We start from the raw sequence: 23153 nt of genomic DNA on the forward strand, positions 1-23153 counted from the left end.
AGATAGCTGTTCTCCAGGAATCCCCACTGAAGCCCAGCTCCCCTGTTCTCCCAGCAGGCTATGCTCTGCAGGCAAGACCCATAGAGTTTTTGTCTTAAAGAGAGAGAGAGAAAAAAAAAAGAATGTATTTGGTTATGTGTGTGTATTTTGCCTGTATGTATGAATGCGCACCACATACGTGCCTGATGCTCACCGAGGTCGGGAGAGCACCAGATAGATCCCCCTAGAATCAGAGTTATAGATAATTGTAAATACCATATTGGTGCTGGAAACTGAACCCACGTCCTCTGCAAAGAGCAACAGTGCTCTTAATCACTGGGCTATCTCTCTAACCCTGTCATCTGTTTTTTTTAAATATAGACATAGGCTTGGTTATTAGACAGTATTCAGTTAAAAAAGAGATAGGAGGCATCAAGGGTGGTGAAGGAAATCAAACATGGGAGGGACTTGTCAGGATGAGAAGAATAAACCATGATGAAAAGACTCTAAGTTGCAAGACATGAAAACTTCTGGGTTTCATGGTAGATTCTCAAAAGAATTTTCCTAAATGAATCCACACCATATTATGAACATGTCCATGCAGCAGGCTCTCTGCTAGACACCAATGGCATTGCAGAGAGCAATGAGGTCATGTCTTTGCCTTAACAGAGCTTGTGTTCAAGTAGGGGAGACAGGCAATTGGTAGTATATAATACGGGTACTAAGCACACAAACCAATATAGCACATAATTTAAATGTAATAGAAAATAACATATGAATTATACAGTATACAGCCTTTAAAATATTTAATATCATATAAAGGCATATTAAGGGGACCAATTCTAAGCATGTAAGATCTGCCTCTTGGTGTGTGCAAGAAGGTTCAGACATATGTTCTTCCAAGAAGCTACATGTGATATTTCACAATGGGAACTACTAAGGGTATTACTAGAGGTGTAGTATTTATAATTCCCATGTTCACATACCCACGTGGAATGCAGCAGGAGAAATCTGTGTAAATGTAAAGGTGTTTCTCTCCCAATCACACAAACATGGATCCCTGAGTGGGGAGGAAGCAGTTTGAACAACCCCTAAAGTACAGACTTCCTTCATGCACAGCTGGGCAGACCCCAGCATCTCATCTGGGAGAAGGATGGAAATGGCTTGAAAACTCAATGCCAATACAGCCATTCCATGGCTTCTAAGGGAATTTGTTTCAGGAATCTCTTATACTACATCCAAAGATGTTTAAGTCTTGGATACAAAATACCATCATGCTTCCATGTGAGCCTTTACAACTCTTCTGTATGTATTCAAATCATCTCTAGATTACTTATATCTTATATGATGTAGACACTGTGTAAATGATCGCTATATTTTATTATTTAGTAGGGAGGGGAAATAAAAGATAAGAAAAGAAAAGGCCTGTGTGTGTTCAGTGTGGATTCAACTTTTTTCAGTGTTTTTTTTTTTAATGTTGGTTGATTATGTAGGTGTATAATCCACAGACACAGACAGTCTGGACACCTATAGACTTTTGGTTGAAAATAATTTAATTTTGTTTGATTTTCAACGTTCTTGAATAACTTGCTATTACAAACCAACTGGTTATTTTGGTGGGCCAAGACCTTGGCTTTTGTGAAGTGGGGAAGCTTGTGGTCTTACTACATGGCTGGACCGGTATGGCGGTCTAGTAAGGAATGTGCCATTAGTACTGTTTTCGTAGAAGTGACTCATTTCGATGGCATTTAGAAGAAGCAGTTTCCCAGAGCTCTCTGGGTGGCGGGAAACGAGTGAGCAAAACCAATCAACAAGTCCGCCATTACAGTGAAGAATGGCTGAACAGCACAGGACAGAAGCCAGGCCACAAATCACCAGGCTTTGTCCTAGGAGGTAGTTGTTGTTGACGGGTAAATTAACAAAACTGAAGCACATTAATTTTTCATCTTTATGGAGACCACATAGTAAAAGAAAAGTTTCTGTTCCTGTACTTACATCGATGGAACAGAGGTTGATGGGGGGATTAAAAGTGCCGCTTTAGAAACAGAAACCCAATACCCAATCTGGGTCCTCATCGGAGCTTCCTTTAGCCTTGGGAATGGAGGTGCAATGTGGGTAGGTAGCCTTTCATCTTGAAGCAAATGCATCGCGGCATGTTACCACATCCTTGGCATGTAGTCACCTTTCTCTGGGAGCCGCACTAGCAGGACTGGTCTTTTCAACCTGTGATGCCCGGGGCTTGTGTTGCCAGCAACTTGAGTTCTCCTCGGGACTAATGCGTACAAGCTACTAGCAGCGGACATCTGTGTGACAAGTATGACACTAGATTTAGAAATGTGACAGTTGGTCCCTGTCCACAATACAGCCAAGGTGGATGCAAAGTGAATATTGGGAACTGAGTTAATGGGGAATGTGAGGTGAGAAATTTGGAGGCGTGGTGCTGAGGTTATTGGTGGATGCTGAATGAAATTTCTGGATAAAGCATTTTTTATCTCCTTTCATGTCACTTGAATTAACATAAAATAGATCAGTAAACTGGCCACTATTTCCATCCTTCCTTCCCTCCTTCTTTTTAAATTCCTTCCTTCACTGTTCCTTTTTTTGTGATGTATGTGTATGCACGTGTGTGTGTGTGTATGCGCTGGTTGGTATGCATGTCTACGTGCACGCGTGAATACAGAGGCCATAGGTCAACGTCGGGTGTCTTCTTCAGTTGTTCGCCACTTTAGGTCTCCCACAGAGCTTGAAGCTCAACAGTTCTGCTGATTGGCGAGACAGCCCCAAAGATCCTCCTGTCTCTACGTTCCCGGCGCTGGGATTGTAAGCACGTGGTACCCGGCCATGTCAACCTTCACATGGGTGCTGAGACCCAAATTCTGCTCTTCATGCTCACACAGCAGCCACTTCCTCCCCAGCGCCTCTTTTTTCTTTTCTTTCTTCCTCCTTCCCTTCATCTCTCACACTATCTTTCCTTTCTTCCTCCCTTCTTTTCACTGTCCCTTTTCTCTTTCTTCATGGAACTTGGACTAATTTCCCATATTTAAAAAATGACCAACTTTGTCTCAAACTTCTGTATACAACACATTATGTTTCATAAACTACAGGTCTATAAATAGAATCCCTAGCATCCACAGTATATAATTCCTCTCCAATTATGCCCATTTCTTGGGTACATATGTAACATGGGCTAGCTTGATTTCCTTTTCCTTTTTAATTATTACTGTTCTAAAGCTTCAATTTGATAATTTTCTCATTAACTTTTCAGCAACAGAAAGTCAGCACAAACTTATTTCTTGAATTACTTTTTCTGACCTTCTACAAAATGATAATTACAAAAAAAAAAAAGAGAGGCCCTAGAAAACTTGTAAAAATTTAAGCTTATAAAGTAGCTAAAACGATCCTTTCATGCTGGTGTTGATTTCAAAATTAACATTTTGGTTCATGTGCTTCTAAAATAATCACTGACCCTTACCTTGTGGACTTTCCACAGGAAATGAATACGGCAGAAATTACTTTGACCCACTGATGGAGGAGGAAATAAACTCAAGGCAGTGCCGGATGGAGGTCAGCAGACAGGGTGAGCTAGAATTAAGTATGTAATTTTTGTGTCAGAATATTCTCTTCCATTCATGAAAATGAGGTGGCAGGGATCACATGTGCGGTTCCAGTTTCGTTCCATGGCTTTCAATTTAAATGGTGTTGCTTCAGCCGCACACGACATGATGGGCAGAATAGGAGGAGGTGAGTTCTCAAGGACAGCTGGTGCAGAGAAAGATGCAGGATCTGATGTCATCTGCTGCCATGTGAGATGCTTGGTACCATTCCGAGGCTGCTATGATGCATCCTGGGGACAGCAGCACTTGGCAAATGCTTCTCTGCTCTGGGAATTTGAAAGGGGGGGTCTTCAGTAAAGCACAGATGGCACCTGAGCCCCCAGAGCCTGTCCTGTTTAGATCCTTGAATCCAACACAGGGAATGATCACCGAGCTTGCCGTCATGGAAGCATAGATATATGATGCCAATTGATTCTTCTGTGGTGGTTTTCAAGATTAATTTTTTAACAATAGACAAGGGAGTTTTATTTTGTTTCACCATCCTCCTCCTCAGTTTTTTGCTTATCCCTTTTGTATCCTCAAATAATGCAAAAATACAAGATATTTTGTCTTTCTCCTTTCTTTTTTGTTCTCTCCTTTAAAACTCTTTGTCTCTTACCATAGTCCTTCTCTCTCTCTCTCTCTCTCTCTCTCTCTCTCTCTCTCTCTCTCTCTGTGTGTGTCTGTGTATTGTGCTGATTATTTTTTGTTAACTTGACACAATCTAGAGTCACCTGGAGGAGGGATATTAATTGAGGATTTACCTCTATCAGATTGGCCTGTGGGCATGTCTATGGAGAATTTTTTTTCGTTAATGATTGATGTGGGAGGGCCCAGTCCACTGTGGCCAGTGCAACCCCGGGACAGGGAGGACTTGTTGGGGTAAGAAAGCAAGCTGGGGAAGCTGTGGGGAATAATCCAATAAGAAGTGTTCCTCTCTGGCCTCCTCTTGGTTTCTGCTCCAGGTTCCTGGCTTGAGTTCCTGTTCTGATTTTTCTCAAGGATGGATGACAGTGTGGAAATGTAAGCCACATAAATCCTTTCCTTCGCAAGTTGGTTCTGGTCAGTGCTTTGTCACAGCAACAGAAAGCAAATCGTCACCTCTCCCAGACATAGACACAGATCTATAAATAAAAATTTAAAATTGTCCCCTAGGTCCTTACCACTGAGAACACTGTTTGCAAAGCACTCAAGAGTTTATGAAGGGTACTGTTGGGAAAGTGACAGTCACAGCCATTTCTAAGAGTCAGCTCAGTCCAGAAGACATAGCCTACTCCTGTGCATCAGACACCAAGTCTTAGGGAAAGCCTGGGCTAAATTCTTATAGATCATAGGACTCAAGTACAATGCAAAGGTTATTTGACAAAATAGTTCTCAGTGAAGCAAAAATTATCTTTCATGATGTGCAAGTCACTGACTGATACCATCAAAATATACATTTTAGGACAAGGGCTGGAAATTGGAGAGGTTTTACCTGTTCTTCAGTAGTCAGGATAATGAGCTAGAAGAATGTGAGACAACTCATCTGATTGAAAATGTCACAATGAAACCCCTTACATTAATAATAATAATAATAATAATAATAATAATAATAATAATAAATACACAGTCAGGCTGAACTTAAAAAGCCGAACCTATTTATTTTCCCAAATACATCTGAGAGTTTAGAGCACACTCCAGTGACTTCTGGGGAGGCAAGTTAACTGAATCATTGGTTGAAGCTTGTCATTCAAACTTTAAAGATCACAATATATGCCCACTGGCTAGGAAATAAGTCTCTACAGGCTATGTTAGATAACTAGACTATAGACAGGTAAGTTCTGAAAAACAAGATGTTGGCTGAGTGTCCATTATCTAGAGTGGTGGAACCAGAAGTGTTTCAGACTTTGGATCATTTTTTAGAGTTTGGAATGTTTGCATAAGTGTTATGGAGTATGCTGGGGGTGAAACCCAAGTTTAAACCATTATTTGTTCTGTAAACATATCTAAATATCAGGAAGGTAACTTATACAATGATCTTAATGATTTTAGGTATGAGTTTCATGGTAAAGAGTTCTGTACTTGTGTTAATGTGTCAACACCTGACAGTTCTGGTTTGGAATGTTTTGGAACATGGAATTCACATGTTGGGGGTGCTCAACCTGGATTGTCCACTTTCCAGTATTGTGCTAATATTGACCAGCCCCTGTGGTTGACCTTGTGCCCACATCTTAGGGCAGGCAGCTTACTCTGTGTCTACTGTATGAGATACTTCGCTCATTGCTGTGACAAATGCCTGTCAGAAGAAACCAAGGAAGGATTTGTTTTGCACACAGTTTGAAGGTCCAGTCCATCATGGCGAGGAACTCACAGCGTCGCTTGAGGCAGCTGCTCCTTTTGCGCCTGCCGTCAGGAAGCATAAAAAGATGAAGACTGTGGCTCAGATTCCTTCCTCCTTTCATTCAGTCTGGGGTTCTAAGTCAGTGGAACGGTACTGCCCACAGTTTGGGTGGGTCTTCATGCCGAAAGTAGACAAATCTGGAAAAATCTGTCATAGACAATCAGTGCCCAGAAGTTTGTCTCCTAGGTGATTTTGGAATACAGTAGTGCAAATGTGATGATTATAGGATTGCTCTACAGTTCCTCCTCCTTCTAGAATCATGGGTCACTTTATCTCTTTTCTTAGTTAACTTTGCCCCCACATGGGTGATTGACCTGGGGTCCATAGTGTCATGAATATAATAATTTGATAGTTATTATCAAATTATTTGATAAGACGATAATTGTAATCATAAATTTTATAGCCCATATGGCATCAAGCAGGGAGCCATTCCTGGAAGCTCTGAGTGGGAAAGGTCTCTGTGTCTTATGTATTTGGTGGATCTTTAGCAGTTAGTGTCTCGACCTAAGACATGTGATCTATATTTGCTCTAAGAGTCCATGAACAATATGTAATCATGAACTGATTACATATGTATGCATATTACAACGTGTATGTGTGTGTATGTATGGTGTGTGTTGGGCAGTGCAGGGCAGTGTACTTAATTGCAGAAACTCACAATTCTGTCTGTATAGTCTGATGAGCCATTTGGTTTATTTAGAGTTTAAATGTTAGGCTTTCATCAAAGTGGACTGTTAAGTATTCAAGAAAAAAAATAGCTTCATAGACACTAGTTTGACTAGGGAAGTGCATACCATAGTCAAATTGGCACATACAATTAACCAGCACAGGTTGCATTTATAATGTCATCTTATACAGTGCTGAAATCTATAGATTTGACATTAATGTCAAACTTGGGCTCCTATCTCACTTCCTTGTTTCTTTCTTATTGTCATCTTCTAAGTTATTAGAAGCATGTTGGTTGCAATAATTATTTATTTCATGGCTTTCTTTTCCAATAGCCCTTAGATGGTCTTAGGATCTGGCATAGTACTTGACTCACAGATGATGCTCAATGTCTGTTTACTGACATGAAGTAAATCTTTATGAAAATAAAGATCAATGAAAGCTCAAAGCTCACATACTCTTTCCTCTTAGCACCCTCATTGCATATCAGAGAATTGCTAAGTACTTAACAAGCCAAAGGACTAAAAAGAAAGCATCCTTCACTGAGTATATTCAGCATTCCTAGCTGGAAGCTTGATCACCATGTTAACCCTTACAACTTCCTCCTTCATAGCCAAGGGCGCAGGGTCACTGAATTTTATGTAAGAAATTGCTCCCCAAATGTGCAGAACTTCTAAGAGGAAGTGCTGGGATTTGATGCAGACTTTGCCGTTACCAAGCCTGTGCCATGCTGCGTGTCTTCTGAAAATGGAGCTTCTATCGTAATCTCAATGGAGCCCTAAGTACCCTGGCATGGAATTCCTCATCTCCGCATCGGATACAGCTCACTGTTAACTTCCAAATAAGATTCTTTTATGAGCTATATATAAGCTTTATACGTTTTGTTACTGTCCCACTAAGAGTTATAAAGCATCAGGCAATATTGGTCTGAAGGCATGCTTCCCTAACATGCAATCAACAAAGTAGACTGTCTCCCTCTGCCTTGAACGCAGCCTGTGCTGGCTCATGGCGAGAAAAGAAAATTTGTAGGTCACCTGATACTTGGACACACCATCTGGAGTATACAAGGAGTAGGCACTGCTAACTTGGTAGGTCTTTTTATGTCATTCTCTCAAACATTCCAGATGCTAGAGCAGTCTTAGTATTCCCTGTTCACTGTCATAGTCTATCCTGGATTTTTTCCAACACTGGTCTGCAAAGTATCTTCAGTATAGACAGAAATGGGGGGGGGGTATCTAAAAGAGATGAAGAACCCAGGAGGATCTTCTAGAATAAGTCACCTCAGAATTGTCCCATTTATGGGCAGCAGGCTCACAAGTGACAGAATCAGAAGGGCCAAATTAAAAACAATGTAATAAAAATTTCACATCATTTGTCCTAATATTGACATAGTGACTATGTCTGTCCTTTCCTAGTTCTATGATTGGGGGAAAGAGAGGCCATCTAGATGCTATTTTAATCTCTTACTAAGATTTTTAATGTCCACATCTAAATATCACCATGGTGATATATTGCACCCCCCAATATATTGTGCATCCTAATAAAGCTTATCTGAGGATTAGAGGAAAATGCTGGCCACTATATTAAACATAGATGTCAGACAATGGTAGCACATGCCTTTAAACCTAGCATTCAGGAGGTAGACATCCATCCGGATCTGTGAATTCAGGGTCACACTGAGAACAGAGCCAGGTGTGGTGGCACACATCTTAAATTCCAAAACTAGTTAACCGTAAAGTTCTGGAGGTCTTTACAGACAGACAGGAAGTGACAGAGCTGGGCAGAAAGAGGAAGTGATGTAGCTGGGCAGAGAGAAGAAGTGAGATAGCAGGGACAGAAAGGCATAGGTGTAGGTATACGGGAAGTAGCTCTCTCTGGAAGCTGAGGGGTTGAGGTGAGGTTGGCTGTGGCTTGTCCTATTCATCTGATCTCTCACTTTTCACCCCAATATGTGACTCCAGTTTTTTTTATTGATAAGACCATTTAGCAATTGGTCTTAAATATCACATGAGTCTGAGTTTGAGTTTTTTTTGTAAAGGCTATAGATGTGTGGTATGCCATATTCACATTGACCACACCGTGTTTATCTCAGTCGAAACTTAAAGGTGAATGTCCTATAAAACATAGCAATTTACATTCCTGGATACGACATTTAGTTCAATTGAAACAATGTGATAAGGACTTTAATGATCACAGATGTGGTCCCATGATGGGTTAGCTGTCATTTAGGAATCACTTATATCAGTTCTGTCATGGAACACCACCTTCTGGGTACTAGATGGCTGTTGCCCTTATGAACTGCCAGCAGCTGTAATTTCCTGAAGAAGTACTGTACAAGATCAAGCCCTTTAATTTTCTGTCATGGTGCAGGGAGGGGCCACACACTTTCCCTAGGATTTATAGACAATGGCTGCTGGGGGAGAGATTTATTTTTCCTAAGTGGTGTAGCTATCTGCCCATCTCCCATACTCCCTAACCCTAACCCGTTTGCCTGTAAATAACTCCAGTTTAACTCACTGTTTCACCAAGCTAGGCTTGAGCTGACTGGTTTCTTTGGTCCGTCTTTGCTGTGTTATTTGGGTTTGTTTGTTTGTTTGTTGGTTGGTTGGTTTTCTTCTCAGGAAAAGTTTATAGGGCAAGTTCTTACTTAAATGTAGCAAGCTTTTAAAAAATTGATTAATTAATTAATTAAGTACTGGGCATTGCACCCAAAGTTTTGAACTTGCCTAGCTTTGTATTTACAAAAGAACTAAGAGTTCCTTGTGCTCCTTTATTTATGACATGATGACTCCTTCCTTTACATATGGTATTAGACATGCATATATATGTATTATATACACACCTATGCTATCACATATACAAATATATAGCTATTGCAATGTAGTAACTTATGTAGAAGAGTACATGGCCACCAAAGTTTGTCATGTCTTACATTACATAGTGAAAATGTGACCTATACACTAATGGTAGCTAGTATGAATGGTAGCTAGAAATGAATGAATATTAAATGTTGTATTGTAAGCTTTGGGAAACTTTAAAAACTTCATTTGAAATGATTGTTCAGTAATAGTCATCACAACTCATCAATGTGAGATTCTTTTTGTTGGTGAAGTAGTATAGTTTTTTTTTTGGGGGGGGAGTTCGATACAGGGTTTGTCTGTGTAGCTTTGCACCTTTCCTGGAACTCACTCTGTAGCCCAGGCTGGCCTCAAAATCACAGAGATCCACCTGCTTCTGCCTCCCGAGTGCTGGGATTAAAGTCATGAGCCACCACTGCCCAACATGAGGAAGTAGTATAATATGCATGTTTGAGATATGCACTTAAAAATCATTGTCCTATTAACTTGATTTTTTCCCAAAGGATTGCCTTTCTGAATATGACAGCATAGTGAGTACAATTCACATTTATGACCCATGATATAATAAATGGCCAGGGTGACTAATAATTTTTGTAATGCATTTGCTTATCTATAAATTAGCTGATGAGAAAGTTACCATGCATATGTTCTTCTAACACCCTTGTGAGGTGATGATAGAATTCTCTCTAATTAATTAATGAAATGGTTTGATGACAATGGGGAAGAAGCATTTCAAGGTAAGAGGCCAATTTTCAGTCTATAATTTTAATATTAGCTATAAATTGATTGATATGGTTTCTTGCCAGTTCTCATCTATTTTTTCTAAATACAACAGTTCATTAATGAGCTGTATATGTTTTGAATGGTTATAAATACTGAAATGTAGCTAGAAGTTGGGGGAAAAGTAACTATGGTCTCCTAATTGCATGCAACTTGTAACCCCCAAAGGCAAAATGACATCAGAATTCCTGTTGCAGAATCTTACAATAGTTTGTGTCATACTGGATTCACTAAGTTTTAAGGTGATGTGCCCCTTAAAACAAAAACAAAGACAAACTTGTATCTTAGAATGTTAACAAATGCTCTGGGATGATAGAAGGCATCTTTCTTAACCTTATCATGAAATATCTACTGGAAAATGGTAGATTCTTTTGAAAAGTTATTATACATGTTACACTAAAAAATTGAGACATTTCTTTAAAATATCAATTATAAATTCTTAATTTCATGCCTATAAGCCATGAAAGAACTTCAGAGGAGTTTTAACCAGAGCACAAGCGAGATCCACCCTCTCTGTCTATGCAGAATTCAGAAGGGATCATCCTGTCCATTTCTTAGAGTATGTGTTTAGTTCTTTTTCTTTTTCTTTTTTTTTTTTTTTTTTTCGAGACAGGGTTTCTCTGTGTAGCTTTGTGCCTTTCCTGGAACTCAGTCTGTAGCCCAGGCTGGCCTCAAACTCACAGAGATCCACCTACCTCTGCCTCCCGAGTGCTGGGATTAAAGGCGTGCACCACCACTGCCCTTTTGGCTGCGCCACAACCACCCAGTGTGTTTAGTTATTAAACACTCTTCTTGTCTCCCTTACTCAAAACAACCACTTGAAGTATGTAAGAACGGAAGGGAGCTGTTCACCATTAAGCCTTTTAATAGTTAATATTGCTATTTAATTTATTAATTTATTTAGCCCTCATCATTTATTAATGTGTGACCTAGGGCCAATTTTATTAACTCCATTTCCCCCAGTTTCTGCCAAGTGGCCATGTAAGATTTTTCTTTGAAGTGTCTATGACAGTGATTCTCAACCTTCCTAATGCTGCAACCCTTTAATACAGTTTCTCATGTTGTGATGACCCCCAACCATAAAATTATTTTAATTTTGCTACTGTTGTGAATCATAATGCAAATATTTTTGGAGACAGAGGTTTGGTGAAGGGTCATGACCATTGGTCTTTGAGGCTAAGATGATTTACTATGACCTGAGCAGACATGGAGAGAACGTATTCTAGAGTGATATAGAAACAGAGGATAACGGTGCCAGTGCAAACATTGATGTGAACACCTGTGAGGGCGGGCATTGCCCAGAACACTCAGCAAAAGAATGAAACTTGCTGGGTGTAGTGGTATACACCTTTAATACCATCACTTGGGAATCAGAGGAGGTAGATCTCTCAAAGTTCAAGGGTATCCTGACTTACATAGCAAATTCCAAGCCATACAGGCCGCATAGTGAGACATTGCTTAAAAAAGTAAGGAAGGAAGGAAAGGAAGGAAGAAAGGAAAGAAGGAAGGAAGGAAGGGAGGGAGGGAGGAAGGAAGGAAGGGAGGAAGGAAGGAAGGAAAGGACAGTCTGCCATAAAAACCCTTGGCTCCTTAATATAGTCCCCCATTTATAAAATAGTACTCTCTCCAATTTTTACTCCCTTCTGGACACAGCTACCTTTGTTTTTTTTTCTTATAAATTTATGAAGCCAACCTTTGTTTCTTTTTTATTTATAAATCATCAATGTATAACATGTCTTTTCAAGAAAGTTATATATTCATCTGAGTGATCCTAAATTAAAATAGATTATTGGACTGTCTAGAAAATCAGAATCCAATAATATATACATATATTACATATATATGCATATATGTTGATGGTGGTGGTATACACCTTCAATGCTAGCACTTGGGAGGCATATATATTATGGAGATAGGGAAAGATTTTAAGAAATTTGATCTATATGTGTTGATGTATGCTTGCAATCTCAGCACTCAAAAGGCTGATGAGAGAATAGCAAGTTTGAAAGGTTGAAACCAGCCTGGGCTACATAGAAAAACTTTCTGAAAACCTCAAAACAAGAAGAGCAAATCTAATACAAAACTGCAACACTAAAACAACAAATCATTGGCTTACAGTTCAGTGTGGTCTGGTAAGTTTAGCAGCCATTGAGATGAGTGGGCAGCCTGTAGAACTAAGTGGGAGATGACAGCTTTAGACTCATTTGCACAGGGTAGAAATTCAGGCAGAAACCAATGTCACAATCTTGAGAGCACAGTCCATAGGGAAGAATGGACACTATAGTGGGGTTTTGGTACTGTTGACTGGAAATCAGTTTCTTCCTTCTTCAGAAAACGATAATCTTTGAAGGCTTTCAACTGATAGGGCAAGGCTCACCCTATACAAGGCTGGCCAAATAAAATGCCTCTGTGTGTGGAGAGCTCAGGGACTGACTCAGAGATCTGGACTGGGGGAGGTAAGCCAAGGTCGCCTTGCCCCTCCTACATGCAGCCACACCTCAAGCTTATGTCAGCACCACAGCCAGCACAAAGTGAGATGTTCAACTCAGCATGTAACCTCAACACGTGTGCAAGAACAGTATGAACATTTCAGGCTGTGCTTAGAAAGTGGGAAGAAGGTAAACAATACTTTGCCACTTTGAAGCATCATAGGAATGAAGGAGGTGGTGGTTTAATGTTTAAACCATGAGACTTTCAGTTTCCCAGTCTATTATATAAAAAATAAGTTATTGAATTATAGATAATAAAACCCTCTTATTCAATATAGGAAAGCCATGAAGTCATAATTTTCTGTACCTAGTTAATGTTAAAACAATGAAGGTGAGTGAGATTCCATGTGATCTTGTGATTAGCAGATGGAAGGATGAAGGAGGAGACACTGGATCCGGAATCCCTCAGCTACACCAGTAAGAGCCAGGATACTCACCAAGAGGCTGAGGGAGCATCCTCTGTATACACTGAAGAGTCTGAGAGGCAAGCTCAGAAAGGCATCATTCTGCTTGCGGATTCTCCATCAGGACAGGTTAGTAAAGGAAACATTTCCAAACCTTTTGATAATCTGCTGTTAAAATGACAAGTTAAAATGTCATCCTGGCACAATGTCTACTGTCTTGCTCCCTAGCACACCTTAGAATGTTGGGTTTGATTTGTGACTTGCTGAGAGTCTGCTGGCACCTTTCCACACATGTTTTACCAGGCAGGAGTTATAACCCTCACCAGTACTGCCCCGGCCTTTGCAAACTTCATTCAGTTGTACTCCATCTGGTTTGATTTCATGTTGCAGTGTTCACTTTTAGGAAACTTGGAAGTCCCTATAATAGAAGCTCAGTGAGGACAAACTTATTTGGATGTAATGAAGAGACCACTCGGGTATGTTTGCACAGCACATCATCAGGACCTAAATGTTCTAGAATGTTCAGTGAAGTCCCCATATAGGGATTTAAATTGGACATTCTAATTGCTGTGACTTCAGAGACACCTGCTCTGATTTTCAGGTCTATCCTTTCTATATGAGTAAAGTTATACATACATTGGGCTTTGGTCCACAATGGAAAAGAGAAATGTTGCCTCTATTTAGTCTCCTTATCAATCTCAAATAAAGACACAAGAGTCCCACAGGTGTCATTTCAGTGTATGTGTGTATGTATGAAATGTATGATGATTCAAAAATGTCATCAGGTGAGACAGATTTTTCTCAATGATATTTGTGCAATAATAGTTTATCATCTGAAAGATCACTGACTTCAAAAATCAAAGGCGTAGCTTGTTTGAAGTGGGCAAGTGGCATTCTCTAATCAGGAGTGTGACGATTCCATAGTGGTGTCTAATTTATTCCTTTGTGCCATTTAGAGCTGAACATGCTGGGTCCATTAAGGGTATGTCTATTTTGAGCTTTCTCATGTCAGTGACCTGAATTAACAAGTACATCCCGAGCCTCCTAAGAGTCCAGTAGTGGGTTGAATTGTGTCCTCTAAAAGTATATCCAAATCCTGCCCTCCAGTACCTGCACATGTGATCTAATTCAGAGCAGATATCCAGGTTTTGGGGTGGGTCCTAACACAGTGACTGCTGTCCTTTAAAGGGAAAGAGAAAAGATTTGAAACATAGACACACACATGGAAAAGCTTTCTGAAGAAAGTAAAAATTGGAGTGCATGTTTATCAGCAAAGGAAGGCTTAGAATAGCATCAATCACCAGAACTTAAGAGACCCAAGGCAGGTTTTCTCCTGGAGTCTCAAGAAGGAACCTATCCTTACAATTCCTTGATGTTAGACCTTTGGCTGACCAAACTGTGAGTCATTTCTGTCATTTAAAACCACCGAGTTTGTGACCATCCATGAGTGCCTATGTTTGCCTATGTAGGTATGTGTGTGTGGTGTGCGCACCTATGAGCTTGAAGGCTTGAGGCCTACCTTTCATATCTTTCTGCAATTACTCTCCACCTTAATATTTTGAGGTAAGGTCTGTCACTGAACCTGAAACTCATCAATTTGGCTAGCCAGTGAACTTCAAGGAATTTGCCTATTAGCGACACGCAGAGCCACGGACTCTAGAAATTTGAACACGAGACCCTGTGCTTGTATGACAGGCACTTTACTGACTGAGCCAAGGTAATTTTTAAGAACAGCAACAAGGTAACCCTCATTGTAAGCAGACAGAGCCCATGAGGGAAGCTTTGCCTCTTCCATGATGTATTGACAATGATGCGTGTCTTCATGAGACAGGGTCTAAAGCAGAGATTCTCAACCTGTGGGTCACAACCCCTTTGGAGGTTGAATGACCCTTTCACAGGGTCACCTAAGACCATCTGCATATTAGATATTTACATTATGATCCATAACAGTAGCAAAATTATAGTCATGAAGTAGCAACGAAAATAATTTTATGATTGGGGTCACCACAACATGAGGAACTGTGTAAAGGTGTGGCAGCATTAGGAAGGTTGAGAATCACTGGTAAAAGGACATTGGAAAGGGGCATAAGAAAATGCCATTGTATATGTCCTTCCTTTTACATTTTTTTCAGATGGATATTATGTTATGTCAAAAGCTCAATATTTCATTTTTATTTTTTATATCATGCAGTACCAATGCAGGTACTCCAGGCTTTCAAGATGGCAGTCTTGAAATTCTTTAAGATATCATTTATATCCATAAACTCTGAGAGGTAAACTGAGGACCAGAGTGCCCACTTGCCAGCTTGTTGCAAGGCTTTTATACAAAGTAGCAGCAAGGCTAACAGGAACAGAACCCAAAACTGCATTGTTTCCGCCTGCCCATAGTAGAAAGGGATGTACACATTCATGAGAACTGGCATGTGTCATAGATGTGGCTTTTTCCTGAACTCTCTACCAATGAAACTTATGATTTTCTCTTAATCTATGTGCCTTCAACTCTGTGAAAGAGTTAGGTGTGTTGGCACAGACTGAAATCCCAACATTTGGAAGGGAGCGGGAGGAAAATCACAGGTCGTATAGAGTGTCTGAGGATACCCTGGGCCACATGAGACTCCTGTCTCAAAAAACAATAGAACTATCATGAAAGTTGGTCTAAGGTAATTGATGGAATAACCAGGAAGGAAATAATGTTGTTATAAAACCATAGCCAGAGTCGTATTGGCAAAAATGCCAACTTGGCCTCAGAACTCTTGTAGAGGCACAGCCAGGCCACTTATAGGGTGTTGGTTTGTGGGAAATCACTTAATTTTGCTGGCCTCAGTAACTTTATCTGGAACTTGAGGACTTGATAGTTTGGTGTATGAGGACTGTCACCTCTAAAGAATCTCACAGAGCAGGCTCTGATTAAATAGCAGGAGACACTACAGAGAGAAGATTCTAGGGCTAGGTCTGAGGCCAATGCATATACTGTTCTCAGGTTCATTGTGTTAGGAGTTCTATGGATGTGGAAGGACGCATAATACAAAGGAAGAAGTTGGTGATTGGGTTGTTTTTTCCGTTCTGATGTTTATATGATCTTGGACCTATGGTAGGACTAGGGCTAAATAGTCAGCACATCTTGGTGATGTGATGGGGAAGAGTGTTAGATGCCCAGGTTTCTGGAATTAACACCTTCCCTTTTTTTGTGAGTCATTTGACACATTTGGTGAAGGTAGGAAGTAGCCTTACCTTTTCATTTTAATGGTGAACTTAAATTTATAACAGATAACATTTGACTGAGATTTGGAGTAAGGGAGTATCAGCTGATGTGAGGATGGTTGGTTAGGTTTCTTCTCTTGCATCTTTATTTGTAACTACTGATTCATATGATGACTGGTGTGATTCACTCCCATCTCAGGAAGCTGTGGTGGGAGATGTAGGGCAACTGTAAAAAGGGATGGAATTCTTTACTAAGAGGTTGCCAGGGATATGGGGCTAGGTATTGTCTGATATGGAGAAACCCATTTAAAGCTCATCAGAACTAGAGATCCAGAGATCCTGACCATCAATGAGCATTATGGAGAGAGAGAACCAAGGTGAAACATCCACCGCATACCCAGAAAGGATGTACCTAGGTAAGCTGCTCTGTAGGACCCCCTCTCCTTTTTATCCCCCTGAGACAGGGTTTCTCTCTGTAGCTTTGCGCCTGTCATGGAACTCACTTTTTAGCCCAGGCTGACCTTGAACTCACAGGGATCTGCCTGGCTCTGCCTCCTGCGTGCTGGGATTAAAGGCGTGTGCCACCACCACCCAGCCTGTAGGACCCTTTTATACATTTCCAGTTCTAGCAGAATGTGGAGGGGGAAGAGTTTGCCTTCTCACTCTGAGGAAGTGTTGTTTGGCATGGTGTGTGTGTGTGTGTGTGTGTGTGTGTGTGTGTGTGTGTGTGTATGTGTGTGTGTGTGTGTGTGTGTGTGTGTGTGTGTGTGTGTGTGTGAGAGAGAGAGAGAGAGAGAGAGAGAGAGAGAGAGAGAGAGAGAGAGAGAGAGAGCTTGGAAAGCTTTCTGAGGCAGCTTGTGCCTAAGAATTACCAGGTGAAGAACAAAACTCACCAGCTAAGTGCAGGGTTTTTACAGATTTAGTTGCAGGGGAATCCAGGGAAGCAGTACCATGTGGTTTTTCAAATAAATATTGAATGAAGAGAAAAATAATTTCCTTTTACATTTTGGCTACCAGGAAGAAGTATTTTCTGGGGTATTCTTATTATTTATTGTACACTGGGTACCTGTTAATGAAAGGCTGCAGAGAACAAGGTTTTACTCTGAACTGTAGCTATAAACAACCCATACATTTGGCTAATTAAATTAGGAAGCCATGCTTTAAGGGTGTGTGCATGTGTTATGGAGTTATGGCACTTTTGGAGATTTGTCTTGATTTTAAAAATAAGATAAACTTTTAGGCTAATGGTGGGAACAATGTGCACACTAGAACTAAACACATTCTAGAGAAACATTCTTTAAAGGAAAACACTTTCTACTGACAACTAGCCTTAGTTTAAAATTTTTTTATTTCAATTTTAAATGACCTTTCAAAATATCAAATTTCCTTTTTTTAAAAAATATTTTTCATACAATATATTCTAATTATGGTTTTCCCTCCCTCAGCTCCTGCCAGGTCCTCCCCATCTTCCCCCTTCCAAATCTAAACTTTTCTTGCTCTTTTTCAGTAGAAAACAGGCATCCAAAAAAAAAAAAAGGAAATATAAATAAAATAAAATAAAATAAACCTGATTTGGACAAAACAAACAAATAAACAGAAAAAAGTTAAAGAAAAGTTATGAGAAACAAATATAGATGAACAGACACACACACTCACATACATTCCCACACACAGGGATCCCATAAACAAAATTAGAAACCATATAATATAAGCAAAAGACCTGTAGGGTCAAAAATCAAAAGCTTAGACAAAGCATTATTAGACAAAAAAAAAAAAAAATCCAAAACCACCACTGAGTTTATTTTGTCTTTCTGACCCTGGGTTACCTCATCTAAAATAATGTTTCCCAGTTCCATCTGTGTTTCTGATATTCTCATAATAAAGTTCCACTGGTATATGTGCCACATTTTCATTATCCATTCATCTGTGGATGGATGTCTATGCTGATTCCGTTTTCTCATTATTGTGAAATCAACAGTGATCCACACAAAGTGGAAGTCTCTCCATGTTAAGATGAGGACTCCTCTGCATTCCTGCCCAGGAGTGGAAAGCTAGGTCATATGGCAGTCTTATTTCTGATTTTCTCAGAAGCCCCCATTCTGATTTCCACAGTGGATTTACTAGTTTATAATCCCCCAGCAATGTTATGAGGGCTCCTCTTTCTCCAATCCTCACCAGCATTTGTTGCCATTGGTTTTGCTGAAGGCTATTCTTACTGGGGTGAAATGGAATCTCAGCATAGGTTTAATTTGTATTTCTCTGATAGCTAGAGACATTGAAAATTTTTAAATATATTTATTGGCCATTTGTATTTTTTCTTTGAAAATTGCCTGTTCTGATTATTGGCCCCTTTAGTGATGGGCAGCTTTGCTTCTTTGGTGCTTATTTATTTTATTTTTTCAATTTTAAAAAATATATTATAGATATCAACTCCTTGCCTGGGTATGGCTGGCAAAGGGTTTCTCCCATATGTAGTCTGTATATTCTGTTGTTAGTTTCTTTGCTGTGCAGGAGCTTTTCATTTCGTGAAAATTTATACCCTGAGAAGGTAAGTTGAAGAAAGTGGTAGAGAACTGAAAGGTCTTCCACACTCCTGAACTGATAGAATCAACTTTGTGAAAGTGGCCATCTAATAAAAAAAAAAAAAAAAAACAACTGTCTACAATTTCATTTCAGTGGTACAAAAATTCAAGTGTGTGTCAGCAGTGGTTTGATGTGTCTCAAACAGCAGCTAGGAGTTAGGTATGACAAAAATGGAACTATCTTTTTCAAGAGAGGAACATTTGATATTAAACACATAATAAAGCAGCAGCAGTAGAACTGAGATACTAATGCTGAATTTTATGAACGCTGTTAGAGGAAGGAATACAGAATTTTATCTTCAGCACGAAACAAACAAGTAAATGCGACCGCAGATAATGAGCCAGGCAAAATGATCATAGATATTAATGGTATGTTAATGTTTTCATATTAATTTTCCCCAAGACAGTTATGATGTCTTTATGTGGAGTGTTATGATGTGGTCTGATACTTCATGGGTGTTATTTAAGCTGGCATAAAATAAGGCCCTTTAATAAAGCCACAGTGCACATTAATCATGCATCTACTGACACAATTCTAAGCAATTTGTATAATTCAACCTCAAGACTATTTTAAGGGGGAGTCTTATGGTCTCCATCTTGCAGAGCAGCAACCAAAGGCATGGTAGACCTGAGTAATTTAAGAATGTTTTAAAGCTAATATGTTGTTGAGCCAGGATGCAAACTTAGGTAATTTTAACCACCCTACTACGTTGCTAATGACAGTACATAGCATCTAAAAATATCTTCTGCTGTGGATATCACTCTATGTAAATAAAACACTGATGGCCAGTGACCAGGCAGGAAGTATAGGCGGGACAAAGAGAGAGGAGAATTGGGGAAACAGGAAGAAGGAGGAGAGAGACTGCAGCCACCGCCAGGACAAGCAGCATGTAGAGACTCTGGTAAGCCACCAGCCACGTGGCAAGGTATAGATTTATAAAAATGGGTTAATTTAAGATAAAAGAGCAGTTAGCAAGAAGCCTGCCACGGCCATACAGTTTATAAGTAATATAAGCGGCTGAGTGATTATTTTATAAGTGGATTGTGGGACTGCGGGGCTTGGGGAACCTGGAGAGAAGCTCTCCAGCAACAAATGGCGCCCAACGGCTCGAGTTTCCACCTTAAACCTGAGAATATTTAATAACCAATTCTAAACAGAGCCAAAACCAGGTTCCTGCTTCTTGTCTCATACGGGCAGCTAGATGCGGCAAAATGCAAGTTTGGACACTGGCGGGTTCCTGGCGGGTGCGTTTGACCAGCACTATGGCGGAAATGAGGCATCTGCCAGCGACAAATTAAGCTGTGTGGTAGATTTAGTCTTTACTAGTATTTAAAAAAAAAAAAAAAAAAAAAAAGAGGTTTCTGGGCTACACGCTGCTTTGATAAAAGCTTAGACCCACTATTTCTGAGACTTGATGACTCCCAGAGCTGGCAGAAAACGTACCACTGCCATGTTGGGAAGCTGAAGTGGGCGGAGCCAGCAGCCACAGCGCCGTTTCAGGCTTACAATGGTACAGTTTAAAGCAATAGGCTCAAGGCTCAAGGTAATATAAAACATAAGCCACATAAAGATGGCTACCACACAGAGAATCTGGATTATGTTCTCTTTGATATTCATAACTAAAGAAAAACATTTGATTACAAAAGCTGTTGAGTTATACCAAAATGTATATTTTAAAGGTACCTTGACTTCAAAATTTGGATATAAGGATATGTTACTTTGGAAAAGAGGTTCTGCTTTTGTTTCCACAGAAAGCCAGAGGCTGTGGACTTGTTCCAGATTAAGATACATCAGGTTTCACCAGCCAAGACCCCCTGAAAGGACTCCGATGACACCATGGCCCAGATGATCCAACATCCAGATCGGTTTCAAGGCAACTGGTTCACACAATACAGCCTCACGGACTACCCCATAGGTCTAAAATTTTCTTTGCGTCCCCATAAGATACAGCGCCCCCTCCAGCAGGAAGTAGTAAGAGATGCTACGCCCAAATTCCCAAATATACCAAGCTGGCTTTAGAGGTGGAATTGGCTCACTCCCCCTCTAAACCCAGACATATTGCTTTAAAAAAAAAAATGGTTAAGTGATTCTTGTGTCCCAAATCAGAAGAGCCCTCTGGTGTGGGACAGAGAAAAACCAATATTTTTATTTAAAACAGGTTGATTATAAATGTGATCTCTTTCTAAAAAACAAAAGTGGATATGATATATAGGAGGATATGGAGATGATAAGATAAAAGGGTAGATTAATGAACCTACTTTTAAAGAACAACTTGTTTAAAATGTTTTACATTGGTATAGATTTTAGTTTATGTTTAAAATGTTTTGCATTGGTATAAATTTTGGTTTGTTGATACAGGCTTGAGGTTGATATTGTTGTACTATGTATATATATATTTCTATTCTTGTTTGAGGTATTATGTTTGTGTAACTCATTTAAAATTGTAATGGATAATTAAAAAATAGATTAATAATTAGTCATCTATGATAATCATATCTGTAGCCATGTTAGTTAAGTCTTCTAGGTATACATAGATATATTTCAGATAGATAGGTAATCTTCAAACACTTCATAGACCTGGAGAATATGGCATTTAAATAACTTAGAATTCTGTTGATGTGAGACACAATTGCTCCTGGCTACACCAATTTGATCCCGAGAGAATGTTGGGCTTCTAAGACATTTCCATTTGGAAGTTTGTCTTTTTGGCACAAAATGGCCTACTGGGCAAAGAACTGCCCTTGCCTTGATGGCTGACAGTACAAATGCAATGCTGTCCTTTCTGGACAAGCGGGACACAAGGAAAGCGACCACTGTACTCTGCCAAGACAGGGTAAGATGGTCTCTTAAAATTCCTGCTTCTAAAAATGGTCTGTCAGATACTCTAGGCCTGTAGCCAATTTGAATGCACCAACAATGCTGAGAAACATTAGGTGACTGTCCAGGCTGCCAGCTGTCTTGGTCTACTCTTGCAAGATTCCCGAAAGTTGCTTGCATCCATCTACCATTTCTCAGGTACCATTATGTTCCTTCTCAGGTCTTTGATGTGGTTGAAGACTAGATAGTCGTAATTTCCTCAGTTATGATAAAAGATAAGTTAGCTATAAAACCTTAAACTCACAAATATAAGATAGATAGGACATCTTCTTTAATATTGTAACTATAATTCTTGCTCGGTAATTGTTTTGTTATATGTAATTTTACCATGTTAAAGTTAAAACCTTCCTTTTTAAAAAAAGAAGAAAGGGGAAGTGCTGTGGATATCACTCTATGTAAATAAAACACTGATGGCCAGTGACCAGGCAGGAAGTATAGGCGGGACAAAGAGAGAGGAGAATTGGGGAAACAGGAAGAAGGAGGAGAGAGACTGCAGCCACCGCCAGGACAAGCAGCATGTAGAGACTCTGGTAAGCCACCAGCCATGTGGCAAGGTATAGATTTATAAAAATGGGTTAATTTAAGATAAAAGAGCAGTTAGCAAGAAGCCTGCCACGGCCATACAGTTTATAAGTAATATAAGCGGCTGAGTGATTATTTTATAAGTGGATTGTGGGACTGCGGGGCTTGGGGAACCTGGAGAGAAGCTCTCCAGCAACAATCTTCTTCATGGAAAGTCTGATGTTTTCATCTAGCACTATATATTTCAAGGAATTGATGTGCCAGCTCAGTGTTGTTCTGCAATGTGATATAGACCAAGACAGTCTATGAGATAAGTGATCACAGCAATTCATGTTATATTTGATAACATGTGCTAGGGCTATCCAGAGATATAGAACAGAACACACAGACACATGCATATACATGTCTACACAGATGCACATAAACACACATGAAGATTTATAGTGAGAAGTGGCTCACAAAATTATGAACACAGAGATATCTGCAGGTTGACTCAGAGGGGCTGATGGTGTCAATCTCAATTCAAGTCCAAAGGTTTGAGCACCAGAGACATTGAGAGGGGCACTGGTGTGAGTCTTGAGGTTAAAAGGCCACGCAGGAGCTCTGATGGCTGACAGCACTATGGATGTCTTAGCTCCAGTAGAGAGTGAAATTGGTCTCTCTTCTTTTATGTTGTGTCCACACCCTTAGTAGATTAGATGGTATCAGCTGCCCCTGGTGAGCTCAGAGATTTCCTGCTTTGCTCAGATTCAGATGTGAAGCTCTTCTGCAAACATCCTCACAGACCCCCCCCCCCAGACACATTCTTCCTCCTGCCTGGC

General features: G+C 40.0%; 1 protein-coding gene across 1 annotated transcript in view; it reads left to right on the forward strand.

Moving 5' to 3' along the window:
* The window catches only part of Ofcc1 (orofacial cleft 1 candidate 1), a 292427-nt gene that overhangs the window by 23874 nt on the left and 245400 nt on the right, over positions 1–23153 (forward strand). Inside the window, exons 6-7 of the mRNA XM_028855629.2 lie at positions 3470–3556; positions 13112–13278. Of these exons, the coding sequence (XP_028711462.2) occupies positions 3470–3556; positions 13112–13278 (254 nt within the window). The remainder of the gene's footprint in view (positions 1–3469; positions 3557–13111; positions 13279–23153) is intronic.

This window comes from Peromyscus leucopus, chromosome 5 (assembly GCF_004664715.2).
Source record: "Peromyscus leucopus breed LL Stock chromosome 5, UCI_PerLeu_2.1, whole genome shotgun sequence".
NCBI lineage: Eukaryota > Metazoa > Chordata > Mammalia > Rodentia > Cricetidae > Peromyscus > Peromyscus leucopus.